Below are 22,957 nucleotides of genomic sequence, written 5' to 3'. Positions count from 1 at the left end.
ATCTCATATATATATATATATTATTTTTTAGGCCAAATGCCGAGTTTAATAAATTCGGATACTGTTTGACAACTTTTATGATAACATTTTATTAAATTCTAAACATGTGGAATACAATCCTGAAACTAAATTATTGATGGAATATAAATAAAGACAATAGAGTGTTTAATTAAATTCATTCAAACTATCCCAGCCCTTTTCAAAATCTGTAACTTTTTTACTAAGTGATTAATCTTCATCATGAATCATGATGAACTCTGAGCTATGGTTCTCATCAACTAGGTGATTAATCTTTGTCAGATCTACAGTTAATCATGTGCCATCAACATAAACATAATACAATGAAATCAATAAACAAACAGGACCTCTTCTCCATAAAAGACTGGAGTATTAAAGCTGCAAAGGATTCATTCATTCAGAAGGATTTGTAGTACCCTATTTATACATTAATTTATGGAGCTGAAGATAAAGATGAATTAATATATTACAGGATTTGAAGACTGATTCATAAGCTCATATAGCATGTCGATTATTCATTTATACTTTCATTAATGGAGTTGAGGATTCATTGCTGAGAATTTGTTCATTCCATCGGTCATGCTGAAGCTCAGGATTATTTCATTCATTTATTTAGATAGCGGAGGATCATATTATGGTTTCTCAGCCGCTCCGGGTCATAAGCTCCTCCAGGGCTCTCTCTTTATGGTTCTCATGCACCAGTAAAACTTCTTTAATGGTGCTCTGCTGGAAACCCATCTCACAGAACTGAGCCAGCAGAAACAGGAACTCTGAAGCCTGAGAGAAAAACAAAAAGTTTATACTCTACATCAGGTTGGTGTATTTGATTTACTAAATGCTGATTGGATGTGTGATGCATGCTGGGTGCCAACTGGTTGAGTGTTTGGAGCACTAAATACTAGTTTGATAGATGTTTTGTGTTTGGAGTGCTATATGCTCATTCGAGGGGTGTTTCGTGTCCTGGATGCCGACTGGTTGAGTGTTTGGAGCACTAAATACTGGTTTGAGGGGTGTTTTGTGCCTTGGATGCCAAATGGTTGAGTGTTTGGAGCACTAAATACTGGTTTGAGGGGTGTTTTGTATGCTGGATGCCGATTAGTTGAGTGTTTAGAGCGCTATATGCTCATTCGAGGGGTGTTTTGGGCACTGGATGTTGATTGGTGGGGTGTCTTTTCCAGGTCTTACTTTGCTCTCACAGTTCTGGAACATCTCCAAAGCTTCTTCCACCTGAGTCTTCTCATAACCCAGCCGACAGAGACGATCACATGAAGTCAGGTACTTCAAAATCTGGAGGAAATCAATAGGGAATCAGATACAGAATGTGTATTTTTATATTATGTGCTTTTGCATGCAGTGTGTGTGTGTGTTACCTGATCGGGGCTCTTGGGTCCTGTCCTCTGCAGTGCTAGTATGGCAGTGCGCATTGTGTATCCTTGTTGTGTAACGGCTTCAAGAAGATCCCTTTCTTCTTGACTCAAAGCACACAGCAAATCTAGTGGAGAGTCCTTTAGCCCTGCGGACGTCCGCGGACGCACACCCTAAAACACACCGGTAAAATCAGCTCAACAATAATCCTAAATAAGATTTACGGATCTGCAGCATGTGTATATTACATGTGAGGGGGGGGTGAGGCATGGCTGAGGGTATGTATATTACATGTGATGATGTCTGTATATTACATGTGATGATGTCTGTATATTACATGTGATGAGGTGTGTGTATTACATGTGATGAGGTGTGTGTACTACATGTGATGATGTCTGTATATTACATGTGATGAGGTGTGTGTACTACATGTGATGATGTCTGTATATTACATGTGATGAGGTGTGTGTATTACATGTGATGAGGTGTGTATATTACATGTGATGATGTCTGTATATTACATGTGATGATGTCTGTATATTACATGCGATGATGTCTGTATATTACATGTGATGAGGTGTGTATTACATGTGATGATGTCTGTATATTACATGTGATGAGGTGTGTGTACTACATGTGATGAGGTGTGTATTACATGTGATGAGGTGTGTGTACTACATGTGATGAGGTGTGTATTACATGTGATGAGGTGTGTGTATTACATGTGATGAGGTGTGTGTATTACATGTGATGAGGTGTGTATTACATGTGATGAGGTGTGTGTACTACATGTGATGAGGTGTGTATTACATGTGATGAGGTGTGTGTATTACATGTGATGAGGTGTGTGTATTACATGTGATGAGGTGTGTATATTACATGTGATGATGTCTGTATATTACATGTGATGAGGTGTGTATAATACGTGATGAGGTGTGTGTATTACATGTGATGAGGTGTGTGTATTACATGTGATGAGGTGTGTGTATTACATGTGATGAGGTGTGTATATTACGTGATGAGTTGTGTGTATTACATGTGATGAGGTGTGTGTACTACATGTGATTAGGTGTGTATATTACATGTGATGATGTCTGTATATTACATGTGATGAGGTGTGTGTACTACATGTGATGAGGTGTGTGTACTACATTTGATGAGGTGTGTATACTACATGTGATGAGATGTCTATTACATGTGATGAGGTGTGTATACTACATGTGATGAGGTCTGTATATTACATGTGATGAGGTGTCTATTACATTTGATGAGGTGTGTATTACATGTGATGAGGTGTGTGTATTACATGTGATGAGGTGTCTATTACATATGATGAGGTGTGTATTACATGTGATAAGGTGTGTGTATTACATGTGATGAGGTGTCTATTACATGTGATGAGGTGTGTGTATTACATGTGATGAGGTGTGTATACTACATGCGATGAGGTGTGTATTACATGTGATGAGGTGTGTATACTACATGTGATGAGGTGTGTATTACATGTGATGAGGTGTGTGTATTACATGTGTTGAGGTGTGTGTATTACATGTGATTAGGTTTGTATATTACATGTGATGAGGTATGTATTACATGTGATGAGGTGTGTGTATTACATGTGATGATGTCTGTATATTACATGTGATGAGGTATGTATTACATGTGATGAGGTGTGTGTATTACATGTGATGAGGTGTGTATTACATGTGATGAGGTGTGTGTATTACATGTGATGAGGTGTGTATTACATGTGATGAGGTGTGTGTATTACATGTGATGAGGTGTGTGTATTACATGTGATGAGGTGTGTATACTACATGTGATGAGGTGTGTGTATTACATGTGATGAGGTGTGTATACTACATGTGATGAGGTGTGTATACTACATGTGATGAGGTGTGTATTACATGTGATGAGGTGTGTGCATTACGTGTGATGATGTCTGTATACTGCATGTGATGAGGTGTGTATTACATGTGATGAGGTGTGTATACTACATGTGATGAGGTGTGTGTATACTACATGTGATGAGGTGTGTATTACATGTGATGAGGTGTGTATACTACATGTGATGAGGTGTGTATACTACATGTGATGAGGTGTGTATACTACATGTGATGAGGTGTGTGTATTACATGTGATGAGGTGTGTGTATTACATGTGATGAGGTGTGTATATTACATGTGATGAGGTGTGTATACTACATGTGATGAGGTGTGTATTACATGTGATGAGGTGTGTGTATTACATTTGATGAGGTGTGTGTATTACATGTGATGAAGTGTGTGTATTACATGTGGTGAGGTGTGTATACTACATGTGATGAGGTGTGTGTATTACATGTGATGAGGTGTGTATACTACATGTGATGAGGTGTGTGTATTACATGTGATGAGGTGTGTGTATTACATGTGATGAGGTGTGTATACTACATGTAATGAGGTGTGTATTACATGTGATGAGGTGTGTGTATTACATGTGGTGAGGTGTGTATACTACATGTGATGAGGTGTGTGTATTACATGTGATGAGGTGTGTGTATTACATGTGATGAGGTGTGTATATTACATGTGATGAGGTGTGTGTATTACATGTGATGAGGTGTGTGTATTACATGTGATGAGGTGTGTATACTACATGTGATGAGGTGTGTGTATTACATGTGATGAGGTGTGTGTATTACATGTAATGAGGTGTGTATTACATGTGATGAGGTGTGTGTATTACATGTGATGAGGTGTGTGTATTACATGTGATGAGGTGTGTGTATTACATGTGATGAGGTGTGTATACTACATGTGATGAGGTGTGTGTATTACATGTGATGAGGTGTGTGTATTACATGTGATGAGGTGTGTATACTACATGTGATGAGGTGTGTGTATTACATGTGATGAGGTGTGTGTATTACATGTGATGAGGTGTGTATACTACATGTGATGAGGTGTGTATACTACATGTAATGAGGTGTGTATTACATGTGATGAGGTGTGTACACTACATGTGATGAGGTGTGTGTATTACATGTGATGAGGTGTGTATACTACATGTGATGAGGTGTGTATACTACATGTAATGAGGTGTGTATTACATGTGATGAGGTGTGTGTATTACATGTGATGAGGTGTGTGTATTACGTGTGATGAGGTGTGTGTATTACATGTGATGAGGTGTGTATTCTACATGTGATGAGGTGTGTGTATTACATGTGATGAGGTGTTTGTATTACATGTGATGAGGTGTGTTTTACTACATGTAATGAGGTGTGTATTACATGTGATGAGGTGTGTATACTACATGTGATGAGGTGTGTATTACATGTGATCAGGTGTGTGTATTACATTTGATGAGGTGTGTATTACATGTGATGAGGTGTGTATTATACTGTATGTAATGAGGTGTGTGTATTACATGTGAGGCGGGTTGAGGCCTGGCTGAGGGCAGCTGTCCTGCAGACGAGGGTCTCGGCTGTAGGAGTGTGTGTGAGTTCCTCCGCCCGCTGGTTCTCGTGGTTCTGCGGGGCGCTCTGGAGCTGTGAGGACTGCTCTGTGGCGTCTGACTGAGGGAAAGTGGGACAGGCTTCCGTATGTCTTTTAGAGAAGAGGCCGAGCTCGGTCGGGGTGTGCAGGATGGGGCGGGGCGAGGGGTGGAGCCTCTCTGGGTCTGACGAACTGAACATCGCAGACACTGTGAGCCGGAGCTCTTCGGTCTACGAGAGTCATCTTCCTCAGTAGACGAGCTCTCGTCATCTTCACCGTAGCCACCCTCGCAGTCCGTATCGGCGATGAGGAACTGGACCGTTCGCTGGGGGCGGAGCTTACGTGCGTCGGCAGCGCTGAGGCTTTGGCTGCGGGGACGTGGGCTCACTTCCCAGAAATCTGCGCTTCTGAGGCGCACCAAGCGCCTCTCCTGCGGGCTGCTGAACATCTGCCAATTTGGTGGGCAAGTGGGGGACACACTCGGGGGCGCTTTAATGGCCTTCCTGTTCTCCCGCTGCTGTTCTTCCAAGATAGCCATGATCCGTTTTTCCAGAGAGAATGAATACTGCAGAACAGGACAACATGTGAGCATTAAGATAAAGAAGATCCTACAGATTGTAAAATTTTAGTTGTAAATTTATCGTTGCATTCTGACCTTTGTATCACGCAGTATTTGAGCACAATCTGGGATCTTTATTTCTGGAGCTGCAACCGGGTCTTTCTGACCCAAATGTATCTCCATAGAGTCCAGTGCAACTTTAAATGGAACCTCATCCAGACTACACATTCTGCTGACATGAAAAAACCAGAAAAAACAGTTTAGGCAAGTTAATAATATTTATGTTAATCAGTATCTCAGTCAGTATAGCTGAGGCATAATTTTAAGACATAGGCAGTATAGGCACATTTGCATGAATATGTTAAACTTCGGTGTCCTATGACTTTTTTAAGTATAAAGATTAAAACTAAAAAAATAAAAACATACAATATCATAATACCAGTGTTGGGTTTGTTGCTCTAAAAAAAAAATTTAAATACTAGCTACAGCTACTTATTAATTATTTTCTAAATCCCATAGCAACCTCAAACAGTTGAACAATACAAGGACAGACATTAAATTATAAATTATTCTTGGACTGAACAAAGTATAATAAGGGAGGTTACATTAAAAACACATTTAGACATTAAAATTTGATGTTAAATACACTATTGTTTTATATAGAATTGTTCTAGACTATATTTATTTAACACATTTACATCATTAGTAATTAATACAATTATAGAAAAATTAAGAGCAATCCCTTACTTTATTTTCAAAAGGAAAGTAATTAAATTACCGTAATTAATTATTCAGTAATGCATTGAACCCAACACTGAATACCAATAATATGATACTCCACCTTATTGTAGTAAAAACTTTTAAATTAGTAACTAAAAATGAAGATTTCGCTGCAAAATAATACTGTGGATAATGTCATTTTAATAAAAAACTTAACTAATTAAAATGACAAAACTTTTAACTTTGATATAATCTTAATATTTAGAATAAAATAATGTAAGATTTTGCTATGTAATAATGATAATATGATGCTCAATCACTGTTGTAAAACTTAACCATATATGTTATTTTATTTAAAATACAATTATTTAATATAATGATAATATTTATACATTACAACATTTGCGTGGAACCAAGTAAACTGTAAATTTGTATATCTGTATATTAGCATTGATTAAAGGACATTAAATGAGATTGTCTTACCTGTAGTTTATGGTAGTGTCTGTGAGTTGAAGGATGTGTGTGTGTGTGTGTGTATCGTATGTTCCTCGGTTGTAGATTGAATTAATCAGGTTCACGTGCATAATAAGAGAAGCATCATGTCCCCTGGTGAATCCACACAGGCTTAAACACTGACTCACACAATAATCCTTCCATTACCCGTCGGAACAAACTTACATGATCATCATAATCATGTTCCTTTCCATTTCTCACCAGATGGCAAGGTGCTAAAGATACTAAGAGATTAAATACTCAACTCAGATAGATACAATGAACCGTGGTGCTGTTTTGTTTATGTAATATGTTATCAGGGGCCTATACCCTTGTCTGGAGTTTCTCTTGGTTTAGTGGCAGAGCTGTGACACTCCTGGGGCCTACACCATGAAGCCGGTTTAGGTGGCTAGCCAGCTATGTTTCAGTTTAGTTTGCGACAACCCTGGGTTTTAGGGACCATGAAAGTGGTTTGGCTTTTAGCAGTGTTCATCGCCATAGTAACTTACACTGCACAGCTAACCTGGTCCGGGGCAGGTTATGTTCTAGTTAAGAGGTTGCAAACTGAACTTGGACCAATCAGCTGTGAGCAAAGTGACACATGTCTGATGCGATAAAGTCACTCCACCTGTTCCTGCTCCAAATTAAACATAGCAAATGATTTTTAAAGACAAAATCGTCTGGTTTTTAGTGATGCTTATTTAGAATAATAAATTTGCATGATTTAGATATTATTTATGTAATTATTATACCCTTTATCAATCACACATGTACAATTTTAGTTCATCAATTATTATTACGCAGTTTAAATGAATAAATATATAAAGGTAAAATACTTAGGCTTTAGCATCAATAGATGAAGCTATAAAATGACTACATGTGAGCTTAAATGTTCTTAAATGTTCGAGACTTTTTCTTTTAGTTGTCCTCTTTCATAGACAGCTGTTTTCTTCTTGCTGTCTAAATTTGTTTAAATTCTTACTATTTTAATATTTTTATTTAATAAGTGAATTGCGCTGCTTCTCTCGTGAGAAATTAATCTCAGTTTCACTCTCTCAACATGTGATTGGCTGTTCGCTACTGATGTCACACTTAAACTCCTAAACTCAGGATCAAAGCCTGAGTTGACAGAGAAAGTTGATGATCAGAATCATGGTACTAACAAAGCCTGGTTGGATTGGTTTGGTTTTGTCAACTCTAAACTAATCCTGTAACCCTGAGTTTGTTCAACTACCATCATGGTACAGGCCCCAGATGTGAGAACTTTCTCAGTGCGTTATTGTTATTGTGTTGTTTACTCGCAGTGAATCTGAAAAAGGCGCCAGGAGATTACACAGACTTTATGAAGTGCTGGGCCATATTACATAAACATGGTTGATTTATGTGGTTTGTGGCGCCCTCTAACGTCCTAAACTAAAACAGCAAGATTTTTGTATCTGACCTAAAGCCTAAAGTCATATTACCTTAAATCAAAAAAATGTGACACTGATTTATGTTTATTAAAGATAATACATTTTATAAATGTACTATGAAACTTATTTAACATTAACATCATGGTTCTGACCAATAAATGTCAACATTTTGCAGTATTATTTTTTCGATGACTTTTCTATTTTTGTCTTAACGATAAAAAGCTTGCATTTACGACTAGGAATTACTTTGGAAGTGAACTTGAAACTCTAAAAAAATTATTACATTTCATGGCTTCTGGACACAACCTGTGTCATATTGTCTCTTTTTATCATAAAAGATTTCATTAGCATTCACTAAAATGATAAAATCAAAATGTTCTTCCGCAAAATTTTGTTTATCCGTTAAAGAGCTAAAAGTTACAAAGTGTACCTTTAACATCACTGAACCAGATAAAATAATTTACATCAACAAATAGCTCTAAGGGAACAATTGCAGGTTACAACTTTTTAGTCTAGGAGCACTGTACAAACACAAGAAAGTAGTGTATCTATAAAAACAAAAACAAGTCTTGTTTAAAAACATATTCATAGTTTTATTATGAGCAGTTAACTCAGTAATGTAGAGCTAAATACCATGAGATATGCAGTTGTACGTAAAAAGCAGTTCTGTGAAATCATCACTGGCAAATAAACATTTGTAAATAACAGTAAATACATGATTTCAGTGAAATGATGCGAATAAAACTGATGAAACGGTGGTGGATGAGAAAAAAACACACTCGCACACATTCTCCCGGTTACAGACATCTGCTGATACGTAATGCTAAAATGAATTTAAACTACACTCAAATTATTATATACAAATATAAATCAATACAACATATTTCTACGGAGTGACCCGCAAACATTCAGCGTTACACACACTGAAATATCTCTTTCTCACACACACACAATATTGTTTCTTTCTAATGGAACTGTAACGGCTGCTTTGGAAATGGAAGACGGGAGCAAACCAACGTTCCCGCCCTAGTTTGTGATTGACAGAGACTCTATCCAATGACCTCACACGAACCTTTCTCATGCACTATCAATCATTAAATCCCTTTCTGGCAATCCCTTTCTTTCAACCTGAACATGTTAATGAATCAAAATATAAAAAACAGGGAACCGTGACAATATCTGCATCCCAATTGGCATACCGTCCATGCAATAAAAATGAATAAAATAATCTCCTAAAAATGCCTGTGTGAAATACGCTTTCTGTGGATGCCTTACAACCCACAATCCACTTGTGCGTAAGGGGACTGAGGGCTTGTAACAGTTCAACTTTTTTTGTTGTAATAGTGAAAATTGAAACATCCAAAGGGCAAAGTTGCCACAGCAGTTTTAAATAAATGTAAGAGTAATAATACAGTTAGCTAGATGTTAACACTTCCATACAAACAATGCATTAATTTGATATATATCGCAATACTAGCATACTACATACTCGAGTATACTTTTCAATCACCGCTGAAGTACACACATGTAGTATGCAGTAGAAGTAAGCAAACTGGGATGCTTCACTCTAATGTCCATCTCTAAATTGCCATTGCCTTAAACACACTCACGCATCAAAATAACACTATAACAAGGACAAAATGCAGAAGAATGTGCCGTCCATGGTTCAAACTAATGATTCACACACGCAATCAAATATCCTCACATATGAGGCCAGGGGTCTGATCCCAGAGCTCGCATTCTCATCAGTTATGTGCCGAACAGAAACAGGAAGATAAAGAATAACTGCATGCTGAGAATATCAAGTGCGTTAAATATATCTAAAATACTGTAACAAATGTTAACTTTTAATGATTGCACATACATCCGCATAGCATTAGCGATATTCGGTTAGTAATTCTGTAAGGTCAGGGTTAGATTAATCTGGATAAGTCTCGAAAGCAGTTCACAACCTTTTCTGCAAGTGTGAACGCTACAATCTGAATCTGGAGTGACTCTAGTTTGATCACAGCAAGTTTGGTGCCAATCTCTGTGATTGGAATTGTATAAATGCTCCTATGTACTTTTGAGAGCCAAAGTACTAAAGAACCAAACTGCATTTGTTTTAGGTGCATAAGGACACTTTATTAGGGAGAGTATTAATATCTGCTCTTTGACTATGTAAAATGCAAAAATATTGTTTTGTTGTGTGGATCAGAGTGTTTAGTCTTTGGTAAACTTTACAGTGCTCTTGTTGTGGTAGAAAAATATCCAATCTGTACTCTCGAACGAATCTGTATGATATATCAGGATCTGATAAAAACATTTGATTGAAATGACTGATTAAACAATGTTTTTTCCTGTTTCCATGAATCGATCTCTCTCTATATTTATATACACAAACACAAAGTAAGGCATGTTAGACTAAATTTCATTCATTCAGTGACCTAATGGAGGACCCTTATTTTAGGGGCTCCTTACACAAACTCTAATATGTGATGATTACATAATAGTTATCCAATAGTTTAACGAGTTAGTGGAATCACAAATCATGATGCAGCTGATGTTGGATCAGTGGTTTTCTGCTGAGACACACGAGTCCCAACAGCAGAACGAAAAGCATAACTAAACACACTGGCGGAAAACCCACAACACGCTCACACATACACACACACGTCATGCAGTTTTACTTTGTTTATAAAAGCAGCTCTATAAATGTGCCATTATCTGTGGAGTTAAACATGACTTCACTTTGTCACTTTTCATCCTGTAAACGGTTTGATCGAACTCTCTGCATGGTATTGCATGGTATTAAAAGTAAAGCAAACCCAAACACATTCACTAACAGAGTCTGATGATATGGTTTTCCTCAAATAAAATTACACGTGTACACGTCCAAGCCTCATTGATCAGATAAGCACGCCCTGTGGCTGCTGCAGGATCTTGATCACTCTGCTGAGAGATTCGGTGGTGGCGAAGGCCAGATACTGACAGCACAACCAGTCCTCCAGACTCACGCCACAGCCCGAGTCCAAAGAACGCTCGGCGAACTTGATCATCATAAGCGTTCGCTTCAGGTCTAGCCAGTTCTGCAGGACGGTGTGGCGCTGGACTGTCCCGGCAGGAGGGTTCAGCGAATTAAACAGATCCTCGCGTGGGCCCCACAGCAGACACTGCAGACATGCCCGGGCGTCCCCCATCTGGATGCGCTCAGAAGGGTTGGGGTTGAGCAGTAACGTGGCGAGCTGCTGAAGACCGTGAGAGTAGAGAGAGCGCAGTGGGATCTGGGGCAAGTCAAAGCAGCAGTACTCCCTCTCTTTTAGCGCCGGACTTTCCTCGAACGGATTGGGTCGATGCAGCATCTCGTAGATCAGTATGCCAGTCTGGAATTCATCGCACTTGCGGTACTGAGTGGCAGTGAGGAGCTCCGGTGCCAGACGGGACTGGTCTCGGAGCGAAGCGGGTTCCAGCACCATGTTCTTGAGTTTAGCCTGAGAAAAGTTGCTGATGATGAGGCGGGCGGGGCAAGCCGAAGCCGTGGCGGAGGAAGAACCGGACGCCGTGTTGTTGTTCGGTTCCAGCAGCTCCAGGTTCCAAGGGTTCCCGGGCTGACAGTGCACCAGGAGGAGGTTCTCGAGCCGTAGGTCACAGTGCGTGACATGGTAAGGTTTCATGTGCTCGAGTCCCGCACACAACTGCAGCAGGAGCAGACAGACCTGCCGCTCGTACAGCTCTGGGCTTCTGGTGTGTCGCTCCACGCCGTCGCGGACGAAATCCGCCACCGTCTGGAACGGCACCTCGCGAGTGATCACCACAACACGGCTGCAGAGTTTCCCGCCCGGTCCTGCCGCATCTCTCTCGTCCTCCTTTCCTTTCCCCTCTCCTCCTTCCGTACCGCCTCGCTCATCTTCTCCATCCTCCTCTCGCTCCCAAGGAAGCAGGCGAGCCGGAACATCTGCCAGGAAGTGCCCACAGTCCTGCTGGATGTTGAAGTGCACAGCGATACTCTGCCGAACTGCTAGACTGTGAAAAAACTGCTGCTGAGTCTCTTTCACCACACCCCGACATATCTGATTTCAGACAGAAACAGAAAATTAATCACACATACAAATCGACTTAGGCAACATTGTAAGGTATCAAAGGAAAACGGCCAAGACAAAAGCTGGAAAAATCAGAGAAGTACTTGCCCATCTTTGTCAGAGAGTTACTATATGGTTTATAAGGTGTTCAAATCTCTATGTAAGCAACGGTAATGGCGATTAGCGATAATAGCATAATTAGCATAAATAGCAGCATAATTAGTGGGGCTTGCTAAGATAGATAAATTGTTTTGGACAAAAAGCAACAAATGTATCCATCGCAGATCATTTCATAATGCACTGTGACAAACTATGTGCTGTTTTTTATGCTGCTTAAAGTATCCATTAGTATCCATTAGCTAAGCAACATGACCACATCAGACTCAATGAACAAATGAGTCAGATGAGTCAAAACTGAGTCAGACTCAATGAACAGTCAAATCACTCTTGCTGTTCTTGTAAGAAGCAATGCTTGTGAGCTGCACAGGTGACCATTACTTTACTTTCCTGCTTTAAAAGATTAGTTCACTTCAAAATTAAAATTGTTTCATCATTTACTCACCCTCAAGTTGTTTCAAACATGTGTAAATTTCTTTCTACTGCTGTACACAAAAGAAGATATTTTGAAGAATGTCAGTAACCAGACAGTTGATGGGCCCCATTGACTTCCATAGTATTTTTTTCCCTACTATAGAAGTCAAAGCCCAACAACTGTTGGTGTTGTTGGTGTTCACACAGGTTTGAAACAACTTGAGGGTGAGTAAATGATGACACAATTTTCATTCTGAAGTGAACTATTCCTTTAAAAGATTATACCACAGTAGTGGACATACCACAGTAAATATGAAATAAGACTGAGCTTTCACCTTGACAGCGTAGTTCACCAGAGGTTCTCTGGCGAAAGATGCTGTGTAGTACACGGCGTCTCCCGCCTCGCAGCAGGGTTTCCCAGCAGTCAGCCGGAAGTGAGACCAGCTGTCCGTCCCGAAGCGAAGATGATCTTTTTGTCCAGCCATGAATCGATCTTCACATCTGGTTGCCAACTTACGAAGGGTGTCCGTGTGCAGACCTCGGATCCTCCCGACCACTTCCTCCCAGCTCTCCATGCCTCTATACGGCACCTGTTTCTGGCCTTTAGCGGGTCTCCCCACCCCTTGTGTCCGGGCCGTCAGACTCTCTGTGCTGCGGTAGCCTCGGCGGTCACATCCCTGTATGGAGCTGCTGTTGGTCAGGCAAGACAGGCTCCGCCCACCCACGGGACGCTCCAGGGAGTCTCCGGATTCGTCGGGATGTCGTGCCTCCGAGCTGAGTGAGGAGCTCTGACTGGTCGTGTCCCATGTGGACTCGAGATCGTAGAGCGGATTGGCGACGCTCAGACTGGTCCCGCCTGGTCTGGCCTCTCCTTTGGGTCGCGGGGCAGAGAGTTCTCTACCTAGAGCGGACGGCTCTGTTTGAGCACGTGGGACTGACTTTTTGGGCAGGGGAGGTGGTGTGGATTTAGTCGTGGGTTCGGTCACCTCTGGGTCAGAGGTCAACGTGTCATCAGATGCTTTAGGATGTCTGGGATGTTTCATAGGGATCATGTTGGCCCTGGACTGACCTGTAGAGTGAGAGATGAGGATTCCCAGTGTCATTTGAGAGGAATATCAAAAGAAAATGTGATCATTTTTTTAAATCCTTCTGAACAACAATGCTTTACTGGTGCACTATTGGATTTCCTTTAAAAGCTGGTAACATTGTCTAACCTTGATCCTGCCATTACATGTTCCCTTTTACCATATCTCTATCTGCTGGATGAACAGTCTTAAATCATTTCACACACGCTCCATCCGCAGGGATGTGGGATACGAGTTAGGAATTATTTAACAGCGTGAAACCCTCATCTAACATTCTTCACTAATCTGCTTTAATCTCCCAATAATCAGACTGGGGCTTCCTCTGAGGCCCTTTCACCAGGACAGGGATTTTTGTAGGTCACGTCTATAAAACGATCAGAGAGTCAGTGGTACGAAATTAGAGACAGCACTTTAACCCCTTGGAGACCTGTTCTGCTATGCAGTTCAGAGGTTCATCAGCTCAGCAATGCTATATTGTGAGATATCAGGTCAACTCTGCAAAATAATGAGGATGGAAGGAAGTAGCCATCAGCAACCAAACTCTCTCGTGAAAGCTGGAAATGCTTGATTTTTTTCTCATATACTGTGTGATGCCATACAGCTCCATTTAGACATACTTGGTCTGATAATCTGACAGTCACTCAGAGCTGTGACCATTTAAGTCCCAAAAAAAAGAAATTCCTGATTTCCACACAGTGACTACTGCCAGCTTGCAAGAATTTTACTGCATCTTGTCTAAAAACTTCTTCATTGAACCTCACATGTGTAAAATCATTACATAGACATTTTGTGAAAAAAACAACAAAATTTTTTAGGTTATTTTCAGGGTATTATCAATTTGAATTTTGTTGTAACGGTTAAATTCAGGATTTATCTTTTCTTATTCTAACAGTATATTATTATATCTTCATGTCAGGTTGCAAGCATTAATATGTACTGTACATTATAACGTTTTAATGTCTGAAGCATTTTAATTCTAGATCTTCAAGGAGCTTTATTGTAAAAACAACAGGAAAAACATTATTGAACTATATTCATATCAGTTGTTAGTAGAGGATGGATACCCGACCCGAGCCCGACGGGACCCGTCGGTACCCGACGGGCCGGGTTCGGACAGATATTTAGAAAGTATGTTCGGGTTCGGGTCGGGCTCGGTCACATCAGCGCGATATGGCATTGAACATTTTAAATTTAAAACATCTTATTATGTTGGTAGCCAATGTGCCTGATGCTTTCACGTGATGCAAACGTTCGTTTTTGTGATTAAAATACATGTAAAATATTACCATAACATCTGTCTTCCTGTGTGCGGAAATTTGTTTATGTAGCCGTGACAACGAAACACGTGCATGCGCGCCTGCGTTAAGTGCGCTTGTTTCTCCGTGCGCGCTGATGCACTCATCCTGCTGACATTTCCGAATGTCTTCCTACAGTTGCTTAATAAAAGCAGGCTTTCCACACAAACAAACGCACATGTGTCATTAGTATGAGAAAAAAATGGGATTTTAACTGTCGGTCTCGGGTCGGGCTCGGACATAAATATCTTTATGCCTGTCGGGCTCGGGTCGGGTTCGGTTACTGGTCTGTCGGACGCGGGCCGGGCTCGGACAAAAAAATTCGGCCCGATCCGCACTCTAGTTGTTAGCCATACCATAAATAATAATTATAGATTATGTCATGTCATCCAAAGGTTTGAGACCACAATGAAAACTGAAATGAAAATGTAATTCAAAATCATAAATAAACAAATTTGCTAGAATTTTACCGAATTTTAAAACAAAGACATAAAATAAGTAATATTTAAGATTTCCTACTATTTCTAGGATATATAAAATAATGATTAATTTTGTAATTTACATTTCGGGCAAGCAAAACTACATAAAATGCACTGAGGTAAAATTCATGCAAATAAAACTAAAACAGAGAAAGAGAGAAAACCATACCTCCTTTTACCACAAACTTCAGAAAAAACTCAATTAGCTAAATTACTTCAAATTGAGAGATTGAGAGAAGTGATCTTGTTTATGAGTCTAGAAATGCTCTTCCACATGCTGCTGCCATGACAACCTAAATATATCAACGTGAGCCAGCCAAATCAGGTCAGAACGTCCAGCCGCTGGCCCAAATAAATGGACAGAGCACACAAAGTGACCCATCAAATGTGTGTATGTGTGTTTGACTTACCCAGGTTGGTGTACGTGGCCCTGCAGCTGCTGGACGCAGGAGAGTGTGAGATGGTGTGAGCGAATGCCTCTTCCTCTCGCTCTGCCTGGCTGCCGCTGTTTGAGGTGGGCAACGCTGGGGGCGGACAGGAGGCAGGAGGCTCATGCAGGGGCGACAGCTCCAGCTTAGCAGGAAGAGAGGTGCCTGATGAGATCCCAGTATCCTGGACTGGAAGCTGACTGCATGAAAGAGACACAAACAATGTTTGAGATTTGAGAATTATTCCAGCCCAAAGATTTCTAACCTAAACAGCAAGAATTTAGAAATTGAGGATGCAGTTATTTTACAGAGCTAATTTTGGAACTACCTCTTTTTTGAACGGGATATTCCTTTTAAAAAAGGAAAGAAAATTCTGTTATTATTTACCCACCATGATTTTGTTCCAAACCCATACGACTATCAGTGAATAATGTCTATTTCTTACTCAAATCTCAATCATATGGCTGCATAAGACTTTGTACAAGTCGTATGGACCACTTTTATGATGGTGCTCTGGCACCTTTTTATAAGCTTGACTTTTCAGTAAGTAAGTCTACTTACTGAAAAAATTAAGTCATACGGTTATGGAACAACATGAGAGTGAGTAAAAAATTAGATGAATAATGAATAATTGTCAGAGTGCTTTAGTTCAAGATTTAATTTTAATTAGCAAGATGGTGTCCATCTATACTTGACTAGTCAAACAAAAAATACAACTATCCTTTGCTTAGATTCCAAACCACCATCCTTCCTGTATCCCAGTGCCAACCTTACTCTCCTAAATAACCAGTCCAGGAACGCTAAATGGGAGGAATCTTCTGCAGGCAGAGCAAGTCTGGACATAAAGAAACATTCTGTTCCATTAAGGTATGACACCTTCAAAAATCTATAATATGGAAAGGTGTTCTTTTGAAAAATAAAGATAAGATTCCTAATGCTTCTATTGAAACACCAGTGCAAAAATGTGTTGTAAACACACAAGGTAAGATATCACCACAAAAAAAGTGTTTTTCTTCAACTGATACAGTATCTTGGTGTCTTGCTGTTTGAACTTGTTAAAATAACCTGAATCAACGCGTCTGAACTATCTCTTTCTCTTGCTAAGGGCAGATAACGCTCTGCAAACACTCGCTCACACACACCAGCTGAAACAGGCACCCAGCTAAGAGCTTCGGTAAAGTGTTCGTCAGTTTAAAATAATTTGAGGAAGTAATGCTTACCCACCATATTGGCTCACACAGTCACCCATTTGATAAGGTCTAAGACAATAAAAGTTAAACTCAGAAGCAGGAATACCTTGCCTTCAAATACTTAATAGACAAAACTCTCTTGGATTCTGTTTTTCTTATTCCTCCTCCCTCTGCTGTAACATTTGGTATGAATATTTCCCCTACATGATTAACCCTTTACAGACATCTACCTGTTGTTGTTTATCAGCTCACAATTGTTACATATCAGGATCAAAGTCCTTCGCTTCCACAGATCACACACACACACAGGTATGACTAAAATAACAGGAAGGGGTTTATATAGTCAGGAAATCACCTAGTTACTTTTTTTTACTACTATTAAGACGAAAATAAATATGACCTGAATGAAGTATAATTTGAAATCAAAACTTACAATTGAGCTACAATTCCAATTAAATGGAAAACATGAGATTAATGTATTTTAAGTTCTTAAGTTAAACATTTCTCCTTTTTTCTATTTTTATTTGTTAGGTTTAGCAAGCTAGCCTGCTAAGCTAACATACCTAATCTCAAAAACCTTTTTGCATTTCATCTGGGATGAATATGAAGGCCATACAACGAAACACATAATAAGACATACAGAGAAGGACAAAGAAAAGACCATAGCATATTTTTCTATATTAAAAAGCTAAGAGACAGAGGGGGGATTGACAGTGAATGATGGCTTACTTCATGACTTTGCTAATGAGGAGACTGGCTCTGCTTTTGGGTGGAGTCGACAGATTGGAAGCATCACCTTCTGCTGTGATACCCTCTTTGTGCTCCTCAACTCGAAGCTCCGCCTCCTCTCCACCTGTGACGCTTTCTGATTTGTAGGTGAATATGATCGTGGGTTTCTGGTGAGGGTCATCTGTCTTGGACTCCGAAAACCAGTGCTGTCTCTGTAGAGGTGGAGGAGGCAGTACGGTGATGACAGTCCCATCCAATCCCAACAACTTTCCTTTTTCCTTCTCTCTCTCAATTTTCTCTTTCTGTTCATCCTCGTCTTTCCGCCGGCGGAAGAAACTCTTGAAGGATATCCAGCGCTTGGGCTTATTTCCGTCAGTCGGGCGCCTGGCCTCCGCACCCGGACTGGTCTCTCCATCACTAGGTTTGGCCCCAGCTGGTCTGGTCCAGTTGCTGAAGTGCCTTTGCAGCAGGTTGCTTGAGTGGTAAGGAGAGGAGCTAGACCGGGCTGGGGGAAAAGGGGCACTAGGTTCAGATTTGGGGCTTGTGGGCGGTACAGCAGCAGAAGCACTCTGAGATTTTGGAAGGAGTTTATGTGGTGTGTCTCTGTGAGGTTCTGCAGAACAGTGGAGTGATTTAGGTCGGTTAAGAGTATCTCTGGAAGCATCCGGTGGCAGTGAGTAAAGCTCCTCAGCACTGCAGGTCTTACTCTGGCCAGCAGGGGAGTCTGGAGGAGAAGGTGGCGGCTGAATGGAGGCCACAATCTGAGACAGAACAGCACTTGCCTTCTCTCTCTGACCTGAACTTCCACTTGGCGTGACTTGGTTATCTCTGTTGCCCTCTGGTAATTGCTCACTGATGGGGTTATGAACATGATCCAGGCTACTGTGGACCAAAACAGCTGGTTTAGGGCTTAGGCTACCAGAAGGGAGGACCGAGACACCTGTCGTAGTCCTGGATTTACCATTGTTTACAGTTTGCCCAAATACTGTTGCGGTCCTCAGTTCCCTAGTAACAGTTACATCTGTTGTGTGCTTCAATTGAGGTGGTGTCTGCTCAGATGGAGAGGGCTGGGAACTTTCAGAAGATCCAATCTCCTCATATGTGTGGCTGGCCACTCGCTCTCCGGCCCTAGGCTTGGAATGCGGCAGCTCACCGTTGAGCCCCAGGAAACTCTTGTAAACAGCCAGGTTATCATAAGCACTGGGATTAATTACTATGGGAACCTTCACTGCTTTTTTTGAGCTGCGTGCATATGCAGGCTCGTCACGGATGATGATGGGAAATGGGGGCATACCGGCATTGTTGTAGCTGTTGAATTTGATCTCGGACAAGTTGGGCGTTTTAGTCGGGACCGTACGGGCAGAGCCGAAACCTGCAGTTGGAGATGTGGGAGCTGATTTGTGATTGATGAGTCTCTGAGCCGCACCACCGCATGTTAAATCAACTTTAGGGATCTTCTGCCGAGGGCTGGTGCAGGATGTCCACACTTCTTGGTAACGGATGCTGCCGGGTTTTGTGCGGAAACCACTGGTGCCTGCAGAGACAGCACCTGTAGGAGATTGAGGCATCAATGGAGATAATGAAATGAAGGCAGATGACACAGGTGATACAGGAGATCTGGGGAACTGAGGGGAGGTGGGTGAGACAGGACAGGGGTCAGCAGAGGGGCAGAGCGCAACATTGTGGCCACTTGACTTTGGAGTGCTTTCATTTGAGTGACTGTGATCATCTTTAGTGGCCATAGAGGCAGAGACATCCACCACTGTATAGGGCTTACATATAGGAGCCTTCTCAAGATTCACTACTCGATAAGGCTTGGCCTGCTCCTCAGTTGGGCTGAAGCTGATTGTGATTGGCTGGCCTGGAAGAGCTTGAGGGAGAGCCCCACCCTCCCTTTGATTGTCAATTTGTTCTTCTAGTCGGAAGGCTAGAACAGCTTTATGAGTTTCACTGGATTTAGGCGAACTCAGTCCTCTGGCTGAAGGTTCTTTACTAGGTGTGAAAGGAAGACCATTTCTCTGCTCACCAGTGGCCCTACTGCTGCCAGCGCAGGGTTCTTCGGGCAGAGACGTCAAGGACTCGGGTGAGGTGGTAGACTCAGAAGTGGACAGAAAACCACTACCCTGGTGATCAGAGGCATATGACAGAAGAGCAGAAGCTCCCTTTGTGTCAACAGATGGGTATCCATTGAGAATCTCATCATAACTGTCATCATAATCCACTGCACAGAACCGTTGCAGTGAACGGTTACGTAGAGGTACTGTATTCCACTTCTTTCCTACAGCAAAGTGAACCGGGGATAGAGTGGCTGCACGGAAATTGGCAAAACGAGGTTGACCCCGCATTCGTATACCCATTGCTAGCAACTCCTCGTCGCTTTCATCCCAACTGTCATGCTCTCCATCATCATTACTACTCTCATCCTCCTCATCGTCACCATCACTAGAGTATTCTGGATAACAAAAACGTCCTCCCTCAGAGCTGATGACCTCTGCACTGTCACTGAGGGAAACACGTTTTATTGCTCCTCTACCACTACTCCCTGCATGGAGACAGCTTGACGGTGTAAGGCCCCTCTCTAATGAGCGCCGGTATGAACTACAGATCCGGCCAAAAAAGTCATCTCTACTTGAGCTTGGAGAAGATCCCAGACCAGCAATTTCTTTCAGCATGTCCGTCAAGCCATTGTTATTGTGGCTGCTAGTTGGCAGTGGGGAGATTGCACCATATGCCTCTGTCTGCCCAACCAAATCCTCCCCTTGATTGTTGTTTGTTCCTGCAGGTCTCTGGCTATTCAGGCTGTTGTGGTTCCACACAGTGAAAGGTGAGTTCTTAGTGACCTGCGCTCCCTCTGCATACCTTGGCACATTTCCCTCAGAGTCCAGACCTGGCGGAGAGCATGGCAGCATCATGGTTGGCTTTACTGCAATCGTGGGTTTCTTGGCGACAGGTGGGCGAACCTGCCCTGAACGAGATGAGGATATGCTCCTCTGGCTGTTTGTGAGTTTGGCATTGACGTTCGTCTTGCTCTCACTGGTGGCATTGTCTTGCTCTGGAGGCCGGTGTAGGCTTTTAGGCTTAAAGCAGTTTTTGCACTCTCCTGGTTTCCATACATGTTCAGTGAAGGTGTTGCATGCAGACATGTCTGCAGGGCAGTGCTGCAGGGTCAGTGAACAGGAAATCCCTCCATCACACACACAAACTGCAGGCTGAACTTCACACCCACGCAGACAGTTTACAAACTGTGCTGTCAGTACCTGCAGAAAAGAATAACAGAGTCAGCCAGGGTACCAAATGTAATCACTGTTTTCATCTCACATATAGGGTGCTGAATGAGGCACTCATTACACTTTTCCAGCAGGGGTCAGAGTTTTATTCTTAACATGAATTTCTAGTGTCTCTCTATTACACACATACACAAACACAGGCTGCCAGACTCTCACAGCTCTATTTTTGGATCACAACGCAGCGCTGAGCAGTTGCAGGTAAACATCATGACTTGTGACATACTGACACCACATACACAGTCAAATTTGTATTTTAACTGTAATCCTGAACAAACCCTGCTCCTACCATTTACAGACACGTTTGTTGCATGTTTTAATATTTTAAGAGATAGCCTGTCTTTTTTTTTGCAAGTGAGGGTCATTCTAACAAGTCAGTCAGGTTTTACTATATGAGGACATTCTCAGACATCTGGATCTCAAAAGTAATGAAATTATGCTGGTTGTAATTGTGTCCTATTTCTCCCAACATTTGAAACACTTCTAAAATTCCCCAAACCCAATACACAAATATTTTTATTATACAGCTGAATGACCTACTCAATCATACACTCATTTATATACAATACAGTCAAGAACATAAATAAAATGAGTGCTGGCAAGGTTTTACAAATTCTTCATTTGTGACCTGTTGCTCGGCACTTGTTCAGGGCAAAGACTCTTAAATGAGGGTCATGATGGTCAGATCGTGGTTCATGTTGCCATGGAGTAGGTTGCACGATATTGAAGAAAAGTGCGATATGTGATAACTCATTAAATAATGCAATATTCTATATTCGATATGATAATGCTTAAGAATGTGTGTAAGGTAAACTTAAATTATCTTTAAAATATATTTTAAATATATTTAAAATTAATAAATGATATAACCTACATACGTTTCACATTCTTTTTGTGACAAGTAAACAACCCTACAACTTCTGAAAGTGAACAGCAGTGTTTTACTGTAGCATAAGAAGTGTTATTTTAACATCAGTGTAAACCACGGGGTTTAGGGTTTCAGGAAAGCGACTTTATTTAACAACAGAAACTAAATTATCAAATGTAAAAATAAAACACTGCTTAGTTTTCACTGTATGAATTAAATACTGATTCTTATTAAAGCTACAAAAGTTATTCAGCAAACAGCAGTGAGTGATTTTCTCTTTGTCTTTTGTTCATGACCCCAGTTATTGCAAGCTGTTGCGATACGCATATCGCTATATACATTTGGGATATTCCGATAATTTTGATAATTGTGCAGCCCTACCATGAAGCACACTAGACATCTAAAAACTGCAGAAGAACATGACTCAACACAGACCCAATTGATCTAACAGAGGACCTATTGTTTGTTTTCTAATATTCCCATAAATCATAGGCAGAACTATTCACTACACAATACTCAATAGAACATTTATGGTTATGCATTGATAATACATTTAAAAGGTTAAGAAAACAATTAAGCAAAGGGCTCATAAATTACTTCACATGTAATTGTGTATGTACCTGCCTTCTAGATGAGACTTAGCATTGGTAAATCATACTTAAACTATTCTCAGATTTACTGTTTGGAAAATTTGGGTTTAGAATTACTGAAACTATAAGCTATAAAATCTATAAAGCTCATTAGCTTTAGATCTATCAAAACATAATAAATATCTCTTTACAGACCAGCTAATTGCATATAATCAGGATTTAGGAACACAGAAACCCACTCTAATCCCTCTCTCTCTCTCACACACACTTTGACCGCTGCAATACTGAGGGTTAACGGAGCTCCTTCCTATTGTCATGCCTGTATGAGTGAGCGAGTGTGTGTGTTTGTCTAGGGGCAGTTATATTTTTGTGCTC

General features: G+C 41.0%; 2 protein-coding genes across 3 annotated transcripts in view; both read right to left on the bottom strand.

Moving 5' to 3' along the window:
• Positions 1–73: 73 nt before the first annotated feature.
• ubap1la (ubiquitin associated protein 1-like a) lies at positions 74–6,751 on the bottom strand. Of its 2 annotated transcripts, none has more exons than XM_077210296.1 (6): positions 6,625–6,751; positions 5,518–5,653; positions 4,795–5,427; positions 1,389–1,556; positions 1,204–1,305; positions 74–795 (listed from the first exon to the last, which is right to left on the bottom strand). In XM_077210296.1, the coding sequence occupies exons 1-6, from the start codon at positions 6,723–6,725 to the stop codon at positions 661–663; spliced, it is 1,275 nt and encodes a 424-aa protein (XP_077066411.1). In that variant the 5' UTR covers positions 6,726–6,751; the 3' UTR covers positions 74–660. The 2 variants fall into 2 exon arrangements, with proteins under 2 accessions (XP_077066411.1, XP_077066412.1); XM_077210297.1 differs by having other exon boundaries at positions 5,518–5,650.
• Positions 6,752–8,617: 1,866 nt separating this feature from the next.
• peak1 (pseudopodium-enriched atypical kinase 1) overlaps positions 8,618–22,957 on the bottom strand; it is a 36,315-nt gene continuing 21,975 nt past the window's right edge. Inside the window, exons 2-5 of the mRNA XM_077210208.1 lie at positions 17,841–21,097; positions 15,904–16,121; positions 12,970–13,703; positions 8,618–12,094 (exon numbers count right to left, since the gene is read on the bottom strand). Coding sequence (XP_077066323.1) covers positions 10,934–12,094; positions 12,970–13,703; positions 15,904–16,121; positions 17,841–20,983 — 5,256 coding nt within the window. The 5' untranslated portion in view covers positions 20,984–21,097 and the 3' untranslated portion in view covers positions 8,618–10,933. The remainder of the gene's footprint in view (positions 12,095–12,969; positions 13,704–15,903; positions 16,122–17,840; positions 21,098–22,957) is intronic.

The sequence above is a fragment of the Siphateles boraxobius genome, unplaced genomic scaffold (genome assembly GCF_051911475.1).
Source record: "Siphateles boraxobius isolate OS27281-9 unplaced genomic scaffold, OSU_SipBor_1 65, whole genome shotgun sequence".
Classification (NCBI taxonomy): Eukaryota; Metazoa; Chordata; class Actinopteri; order Cypriniformes; family Leuciscidae; genus Siphateles; species Siphateles boraxobius.
Note: the sequence above shows the minus strand (reverse complement) of the source record. Positions and strands in the feature narration are given on the sequence as shown.